At 46.1% G+C, this 9,709-nt stretch overlaps 1 protein-coding gene across 1 annotated transcript in view; it reads left to right on the forward strand.

Moving 5' to 3' along the window:
* The first annotated feature begins 2,306 nt into the window (after positions 1–2,306).
* Positions 2,307–9,709, forward strand: part of stil (STIL centriolar assembly protein) — an 11,007-nt gene continuing 3,604 nt past the window's right edge. Inside the window, exons 1-12 of the mRNA XM_069679170.1 lie at positions 2,307–2,386; positions 3,021–3,131; positions 3,297–3,412; positions 3,558–3,745; positions 5,029–5,273; positions 5,356–5,439; positions 6,836–6,922; positions 6,995–7,148; positions 7,228–7,331; positions 7,448–7,567; positions 7,676–8,657; positions 8,887–8,986. Coding sequence (XP_069535271.1) covers positions 2,307–2,386; positions 3,021–3,131; positions 3,297–3,412; positions 3,558–3,745; positions 5,029–5,273; positions 5,356–5,439; positions 6,836–6,922; positions 6,995–7,148; positions 7,228–7,331; positions 7,448–7,567; positions 7,676–8,657; positions 8,887–8,986 — 2,371 coding nt within the window. The remainder of the gene's footprint in view (positions 2,387–3,020; positions 3,132–3,296; positions 3,413–3,557; positions 3,746–5,028; positions 5,274–5,355; positions 5,440–6,835; positions 6,923–6,994; positions 7,149–7,227; positions 7,332–7,447; positions 7,568–7,675; positions 8,658–8,886; positions 8,987–9,709) is intronic.

Raw genomic sequence — 9,709 nt, forward strand, 5'->3', positions numbered from 1 at the left:
GTGAGGAGGGACAGGAGCCCCTCAAGCGCGAGTCATTTGACTTAAATAAAGATGCTCGTTGTTCATCTACATATTATCTGTATGTTTTATAAAAATCAATGCGTCCAAGATGAGTGTTACATTGCAAATTTCAATGTTAAGCTATGTTTGGCTGTAATTTGTGATTAGTCTTTCGATACGGCTCCTCATGTAACGGGAAGTTATCAATCTTAATGACTTGCTTGGGTAAATAAAGGTTTAACCATGTATGTATACATATACATATATATATATATATATATATATATATATATACAGTATGACTGTATACAGTATGACTGTATATATGACTGTTGGTACATCAAAAACAGCCTAATTTCAAAGACATTCTAACCTGCGACATTGAACAACGACCTGTTCAGACCTTTTAAATAAACTCTGATGAAGCTCCTTTCTCTGGTGTGCTGTCCCGTCAGTGTAGAGGAAGAGGAGTCCACAGGAAAGGGTCACGTCCTCCTCCTCCTCCTCCTCCTCCTCCTCAGGGTCAGCTCGGCCCTGAAGGTGCAGCAGCGTCCTGAGTGCTGTTTGATCTGTGGACCTCAGCTCTCAGTAAAAAAGCAGCTCTTGTTTCCTGTGTATTCAGACCCACGTGAGTCAGAGCTCATTAAACCTTCTCTGCAGCTGCTCACCTGCTGTCAGCGGGCCGGCATCGAACCTGTGACTGCTCAGGTACGGTAGTGTGTACAATAAAGTAATGCAATGTACTATTACTGCAAAGGATCTGAATACTTCCTCCCAGTACTGTGCTCAGTGTGTGTGTGTGTGTGTGTGTGTGTGTGTGTGTGTGTGTGTGTGTGTGTGTGTGTGTGAGTGTGAGCAGCAGGCAGGTGTGTGTCTGTTGGCTGGACTCAGTGTCGTGTGTCACGCTGATGAATAATTCCTCCACACGCCGCATTTTAGGAGATTACTTTGTGTGTAGGAACATGATCCAGCTGCTCACACATGAATAATTCAGCACACACACACACACACACACACACACACACACACACACAATTAACTTGCTGGAATGAATATACTGCTTAGTTGACTTTGAATAATAATATATTTTAATCTTCACAGAATACTTCTCTCATCTCTTTATAATACTTCATATATATATATACTGTATATATATATATATATACACACACACACACACATATACAGAATGTATATGTACTGTATATATATATTTACGGATTAAAAGTTGATGAAGATTAAAGTATTTTTGTCAGCACATCAGTTTAGATTTGTTACCTGGTACAAGAAAATTCTCCCTTTGCCTTCCACTCTGCACGCTGTAAACAAGGCGTCAAGAGGAGAAAATGATAATAATTTACAAGAAAATAAATACATATCGTGTATTATCAATCATGGCAGAGAAAGAAGAAAAAAGAAGTGTAGGCCTACATGTGAACAAAAACGCCAATAACAGTGTAAAACTCAGAGGGGATGTCTGTGAATGTGCTGTGTGTATGTTCTTAATTTACAGATAACAACAGTACAGCTGCTCTCTCTCCAAGAGTCAGTTACATCTGGCTAGTTAGAACAGAACCCCTACTCTCTGTAATTACATCATAAAATGAACTTTATGACCACTTTTTATTTTGTTGCTTGTTTGCAGTTTGTTTCATATCTCTTTGCATTATTTATTTGTATTTTACTTTTTCCTCTGTTTGCTGTTAATTTTAACTTTTCTATGATGCCATGTCAATACATGTATTAAAAAACATATATATTTATTATTCACAAGCTGAAAAATACACATAAACTGTGGAATGTTCCTTTAAAGCAAGCCTATACCTTTCCTGACCGTTGGGGGCGATGTTGAACATTGGTCTGTGTAATCTGCCGGTGACAGCACAAACAGGACAAGAAAGAGACAGGAAACCAAGCGACACGTCATTGGTCAGAATCGCTCCGTCAGCGCTTCCTATTGGCTGGCTGAGTTGCCCCGCCAGTCGAGAGTAGAAACAGCGCCATAATTAAACAGCGTTCAACTTTTATTCTCTGCGGACTGTTTGCGGTTAATTTAGCGTAAATAGATTCAGATAATCGTGAGTACTCTAGTTTCACTGAGTTTGTGACTTCATATAATTGCCAGGCTTTGTTATACAGACTCGAGTTAATCCTGTATATTGAGATAACGGACCTAATTTAGGGAGTTGATGCGGTACGAGAAGGAAGCTAACGTGGCTAGCGTTAGCCGATGTTAGCCGGATTCACCGCGGTGTTTTCAGCGTTTAGTTCCCGCTTACAGTGCCACTGTGTCGGCCACAGCAGGGATGAGCTTCCCAGTGAACCTCCAGGATCTGCCGTCCAGAGTTTTTGGATCAGTTTTTACTCCAGAGAACATCAGAGGAAGGTAAATTAATGTATTACATATAGTTCAGGTTAACTACACCTGTACTGGGTGTCACCCCTGCAAACTGTCTGCAGGTAAACGTGAAGGTGGGGCGACAGCTCAAGGGTTCATTCCAGTAATGCCAATCTTTTTCTTTTTTTTTTATCTGTGATGAATCTTCTTTGCATCGCTATAGATGTGGTCAGAGTACGTAACACTCACATTATTGTAAGAGGAGATGTTTATTTAAATTACAACCATAAAGTAAATAATAGGTTTGTTTTTATGTTTAAAGCATTTATTCTCTGTATTTTATAATCAGAGAATTATTCATTGATCGTAGAAGTAATGTCAAATAAATACAAATGAACACAATGAAGATAACCCTCCAATTTACAAGTCAAGCAGTACACAAACATTTTGACCTAGTTTGAATTAAACTGCTGGAATTTTTTTTTCTTTGATTTTAATATCTTTTGCGCAATAAGTAGCTTTTGGAAAGTCTGATCGCATGTTTAGTATTTCTGACATTTTATAGAGATTTATTAAATTATTATTATTATTATTTATTAAACAAATAAATGCTTATCAACTGTTAGACATAAAGAATAAAGATGTCTGTTTCACTTCCTCTAACACGTTATCTCTTTTTAAGCAGAAGCTTGATGAATCCGCTCACCACGCTCAGTTTCCCCAAATCCAGATCAGCTCTGTGGGACAGCAGCCCTGCAGGAGAGAAGCTCCGCCTGCAGCTCTGCTCCCACAGGTACACACACATGCACGATCACGCACGCACGACCACACAATAACACTACAGTTGGACAATTGTTTTATCATGTTCAAATTTAGTTTAATGTGTGTGTGTGTGTGTGTGTGTGTGTGTGTGTGTGTGTGTGTGTGTGTGTGTGTGTGCGCGTGCATGTGTGCGTAGGAAGCCTCGGTTGGTGCTGATGGAAAAAGCTCTGCGTCTGGCTCAGCGTCATGCCCGTCAAAGCAACAAGCCCCGTCCCCTCTGCTTCTTTCTGGGATCAGTGTCTGTCGATGCAGGTCAGAGGTCACCGCCTGCTCATCCTCAACACTGATGATGAGGCTGCACACTGGCTGCTCTTTGTGCGCCACTCTTATTAATTCCTGTGTGTGTGTGTGTCTGTGTCTGTGTCTGTGTCTGTGTGTGTGTGTCGCTGGGGTCCAGATGAAGAGGGGGTCACTGTGACTCTGGACCGGTTCGATCCTGGTCGGGACCAGGCCGGAGCCTCGGGCCGGGTTCCCTCAGCTCTGCTGCCTCGAGATGTTCTCGTGCCGTGTTTGTTCTCCTCGCAGAGTGAGATGATACCTGATGCTGTCGTCCAATCAGAGGCTGAGCTGCATCACTGCTTCAAGGTGAGTGTGACACCTGGGGCTCAGAGGTCAGAGTGTGTGACTCTGCCTCTGACTGCTCTGTATCTGAGCAGAGACAAGCTGCTTGTGGACGCTCGCTTTCTTTGTTTGAGGTTGTAGACAAAGCTTCAAGGAGCAGAGCAGCATGAGCTCGCAGAGGTTCAGCGGATTTATTTTTATGGATTCATGGCATGTTTGTGTGAAGGAGTTAAAGATGCTGCTTCATGAGATGTCAGAAGAATAAGGAGAGCAGAAAAACCTGTTATTGAAAAATGATTTCAACATGTGAATCCTCATTTTAATCTTTTAGTTCTACATTTGAAATAGTTTGAATCTGAGACTTTTTCCTTGTTATGTGCTGTTTGAATTTAACATGTTAAACCAGGAGCTCACAAACGGTAGCTCTCTTTCTAAATGACTGAATTATTGTTAATATTTTGATGTTACTGTCACACATTTGACCACCAGTGTGTCACCAGCTGATGTCTCTGACTTGGTGTAGGAAACAGAGACTGAATATGTTTCACACTTTTTGAGCGTGTGACGATCTGAGCTACACAGCAGCCTCCTCTGTGTGACTGCATGTGCACGCAAATGATGAATATGATGTTGTGTTCAGCAGATGTTTTCTGTTGTCATGGCAACATCTCGTTGATGTCACCAACAGCTGATTTTTCTCAGCTTGTCCACAGCGTCATGTTGTTTGTAGTTAGACGTGTGTTGAGGTTTAATTTAAGCCTGATGCTCACATGGAGTACTGAGGTTAAAGGTCATAGAGTTTCTTAAAGTAACAATCTCAAACTTTTTCTTTTTTTAGTGACGCGTTTTCCGTCAGCCAGCAGTGGAGCTAAGCGGCTGCTTTTCCGCTCTCTGCATGTGGACGTCTGGTGAAAGTGAGAAGCGTGCTTCTGCAATTACCGATTATCACCAGTGGGAGGCGCTCAAGAGCACAACAATTGAAATCTTAGAGATTGTATCTTTAACCAACGATTATTCCATCTTTATTAAATCTGCTGATTATTTTGGCAATGAATTGATGATCAGTTAGTCTATAAGACGGCAGAAAGTTGGGGAAAATGCTCATTAAAAGTTTACCAACTGTATTTTTTCTGCACTTCTGCCTGAAAAATCACCGAAATGATCGAAACATTTGGTGATTAATTCTATTTTGGTTAAATAATCGTGTCAGCTCTTAAAAGAACTCTGCACAGCTCCATCCAGGAGGAGTTTATTCTGTGTGATTTTAAATCTGCCTGTCTGTCCGCCCGTGTCTTTCTGTTTCTCAGGCGTTGCAGCAGTGTGTGAGCAGCAGACAGACTCTGGATCTGTGTCAGCTGATAAAGGTCAGAGGGCGCGTGGTCTGCTCTCAGCAGTCTGACGCTGCAGCGTTCAGTCTTAGCTGGTCGTCTGTCAGTCCATCCGTCAGTGTGGACGTGCAGCCGGTCCAAGTCGTTCCCATCATCCCCACAGCTCTGCTGAGGAGTCTGACCACCATCAACAGACCGCCGCTGCACGCCAACAGACAGAGAGGGTGAGATGGGTTCCTCTCAGAGATGAGTCCAGGTCGTTCTGACGGACAGGTCAGGTCTGAACTGCTGTCTCTGTGTCTGCAGGTTTCTGACCATGGATCAGACCAGGAAGCTCCTCCTGCTGCTGGAGTCTGACCCTAAAGCCTCCACACTGCCGCTGGTCGGACTGTGAGTCAACCTGAGTTTCTTCTCTCCAGAACACTCAGAGAGAAACACAACAGTCAGAGAAACACAACACTCAGAGAGAAACACAACACTCAGAGAAACACAACAGTCAGAGAAACACAACACTCAGAGAGAAACACAACACTCAGAGAAACACAACAGTCAGAGAGAAACACAACACAACACTCAGAGAGAAACACAACACTCAGAGAGAAACACAACACTCAGAGAAACACAACACTCAGAGAAACACAACACTCAGAGAGAAACACAACACTCAGAGAAACACAACAGTCAGAGAAACACAACACTCAGAGAGAAACACAACACTCAGAGAAACACAACAGTCAGAGAAACACAACAGTCAGAGAAACACAACAGTCAGAGAGAAACACAACAGTCAGAGAGAAACACAACACTCAGAGAAACACAACAGTCAGAGAGAAACACAACACTCAGAGAAACACAACACTCAGAGAAACACAACACTCAGAGAGAAACACAACACTCAGAGAAACACAACAGTCAGAGAAACACAACACTCAGAGAGAAACACAACACTCAGAGAAACACAACAGTCAGAGAAACACAACAGTCAGAGAAACACAACAGTCAGAGAAACACAACAGTCAGAGAGAAACACAACACTCAGAGAAACACAACACTCAGAGAGAAACACAACAGTCAGAGAAACACAACACTCAGAGAGAAACACAACACTCAGAGAAACACAACAGTCAGAGAAACACAACAGTCAGAGAAACACAACACTCAGAGAAACACAACAGTCAGAGAGAAACACAACACTCAGAGAAACACAACACTCAGAGAGAAACACAACACTCAGAGAAACACAACAGTCAGAGAAACACAACACTCAGAGAGAAACACAACACTCAGAGAGAAACACAACACTCAGAGAAACACAACAGTCAGAGAAACACAACAGTCAGAGAAACACAACAGTCAGAGAAACACAACACTCAGAGAAACACAACAGTCAGAGAGAAACACAACACTCAGAGAAACACAACAGTCAGAGAAACACAACAGTCAGAGAAACACAACACTCAGAGAAACACAACACTCAGAGAGAAACACAACACTCAGAGAAACACAACACTCAGAGAGAAACACAACACTCAGAGAGAAACACAACACTCAGAGAAACACAACAGTCAGAGAAACACAACACTCAGAGAGAAACACAACACTCAGAGAGAAACACAACACTCAGAGAAACACAACAGTCAGAGAGAAACACAACAGTCAGAGAGAAACACAACAGTCAACAATGAGATTCTGGTTCTGGTTTTAAGTTTGAGTGCAACAAGCTGTGAAGAAGTTCTTGTGTATTTAACTTTACTGTCCTCTGACTGTACTTCCTGTCATGTGACAGCTGGCTGAGTGGAGTCACACACATCTACAACCCTCAGGTGTGGGCGTGGTGTCTGAGGTTCCTGTTCAGCTCCTCCCTCCAGGACAGGTGGGTCCTCTCACCTTTTTAGTTCAGTTCTGTGTGGTTCTGCTGTCTCTGACTCTTTCTCTCGTGTTCCAGAGTTTTATCAGAGAGTGGCTGTTTCCTCCTCGTTCTCTTCGGCTCCACACACAGAGCTCCTCAGTTCTTCCAGTGTCGAGGACCAGAACCAGGACCGGGTCTACAGCTGGACTACCGGCTGCTCACTGCTTCCCAGTGCATCACACTGTACAAGGTAACAGCACACCTGACAGATTCTGTAGTGATGAGCTGTCCCTCCTGGATGAGGACTAACATGGATGTGTGTCCAGCAGCAGGTGGTCTCAGTGGAGGGTCAGACTCTGCAGTGTGAGCTGGGTTCAGAGGGTCACAGCAGACAGATGCAGGTGTTCAGAGACGCTCAGAGCTCCTTTAACAGGTACAGTTTAAAGGGACAGTACACCACCTTGATAAGTTTCTATCCAATCAGATGTGTTGAATCTGATGTTTGTTCTGTCCTCCTCATCTCAACCCTGAACCGTCCTGTGTCCTCAGCGTTGTCCCTCCAGCTGCCGCACTGTCTGTCAGCGATCAGGACTCAGGAGTTGAGGATGAAGATCTGTCTCCTCGTCCGTCCCCGAGCCCCCACCCCCCCGCTCAGCAGGTCAGTCACAGGTGGAGCTTACAGGTCAGAAATGCTAACAGCTAACAGACCCAGTAGTAAGTTAGTAATATATAACATCCTGTGACACATTAACGTTTGTTTTTATTTCAGTCTCGCAGAGTTCAGCCGTCTGTTCCTGAACTCTCTCTGCTGATTGACAGCAGCTTCATGTCCAATCACAACGCCTGGCAGGACCCTGGCTCTGCCCACAGACCTCCTCCTCCTCCTGCTGCTGACAGGAAGTCTGCTCCCCCAACAGGAAACACCTCCTCAGCTCCTAAACCTCCTCCTCACCTCCACAGCACCCCCAACTCCAACCTGCAGCAGCCGTGCACCTGCTGCTCCTCCTACACCTACAACTGCACCTCCATCTTCTCCTCTCCAGGACTCCGCCCTGCAGCTGCTCCTCCTGCATCTGCTGCTTTCACTCATCATCACAGCACTCCTCCTCCGTCTGTTCTCCACCCTGCTCCTCCTCCATCCTCCCATCACCACAACACTCCTCCCTCCTGCCATCATCAAACTCCTCCTCCTCCATCAGTTGTCAACTCTGCTCCTCCTCCATCCTCCCAATATCACATCACTCCTCTTCCCTCCAATCGTCTCCCTGCTCCCTTTTCCGCCTCCTATGACCACAGCCCTACTCCTTCTGCTCCATCCTTCCATCAACACACTCCTCCTCTTCCTCCTCCTTCCAAAAACCATCCGTCCACTCCTTCCTCCAGCCTGGGAACTCCTCTGTCCTCCCATCGCCATACCCCTCCTCCCCTCTCCAACCACTCCGCTCCTCCTCCCTCCCACAGCCCCTCTGCTCCTCTCTCCAGTCACCACCACAATCCTCCTCCCTCTACTAGTTTCTCTGGTCCTTCTCCCCCCTCCCCCCTCCTCCCCCCTCCCTCCTGCCCCTGCAGCCTCCCTCCTGCTGTCCCGTGGTGTGGTGACTCCCCCTCTCCTCACCCAGCTGACCCCATGTCTCCCCCCTGGCTCCCCCCTCCCTCCTGTTTGAATCAATGCTGTGATCAGGTGGGCGGAGTCGCACTGTCTGACACCTACAAGCTCCTCCTCCATCAGGACCGACAGCTCCGCCTCCTGCAGGCTCAGGTGAGAACAGATGCAGGTTTAATCTTTGACACACTCACCATGGACAAAATCTGTACTTCTTAATATGCCTGGTGCCTACATTACCAACAATGCACCTGGACTCCTGGCAAACTGCTGGACAGTCTGCTCAGGAGGCTGCTGATTGGTCCGAGGTGGACCTCAGGTGTGCGTTTATCAGGTTGTCATGGTAACAGTGTTCAGTAAAGATGACTTTCCTGGACGTCCTCAGGTGCAGATGTTGTTGGAGGCTCAGGGGAAACTTCAGACCTCCAGTCAGCAGGTCGACACTCAGACGGCCCGGAGCACCGCCAGCATCGCTGTGGGGACAGGTGAGACAGACAGGTGTCTCGCCTGTTTAACAGACTGACAGACGGGTGTCTCGCCTGGTTAACAGACTGACAGACGGGTGTCTCACCTGGTTAACAGACTGACAGACGGGTGTCTCACCTGGTTAACAGACTGACAGACGGGTGTCTCACCTGGTTAACAGGCTGACAGACAGGTGTCTCACCTAGTTAACAGACTGACAGACGGGTGTCTCACCTGGTTAACAGGCTGACAGACAGGTGTCTCACCTGGTTAACAGACTGACAGACGGGTGTCTCGCCTGGTTAACAGACTGACAGACTGACAGACGGGTGTCTCACCTGGTTAACAGACTGACAGACGGGTGTCTCACCTGGTTAACAGACTGACAGACGGGTGTCTCGCCTGGTTAACAGACTGACAGACTGACAGACGGGTGCCTCACCTGGTTAACAGGCTGACAGACAGGTGTCTCACCTGGTTAACAGACTGACAGACGGGTGTCTCACCTGGTTAACAGGCTGACAGACGGGTGTCTCACCTGGTTAACAGACTGACAGACGGGTGTCTCACCTGGTTAACAGGCTGACAGACGGGTGTCTCACCTGGTTAACAGACTGACAGACGGGTGTCTCGCCTGGTTAACAGACTGACAGACGGGTGTCTCACCTGGTTAACAGACTGACAGACTGACAGACGGGTGTCTCACCTGGTTAACAGGCTGACAGACGGGTGTCTCGCCTGGT

This window comes from Semicossyphus pulcher, unplaced genomic scaffold, assembly GCF_022749685.1.
Source record: "Semicossyphus pulcher isolate SPU_LCO1_2020_fin unplaced genomic scaffold, fSemPul1.0.p SCAF_37, whole genome shotgun sequence".
In the NCBI taxonomy this organism is placed as follows: domain Eukaryota; kingdom Metazoa; phylum Chordata; class Actinopteri; order Labriformes; family Labridae; genus Semicossyphus; species Semicossyphus pulcher.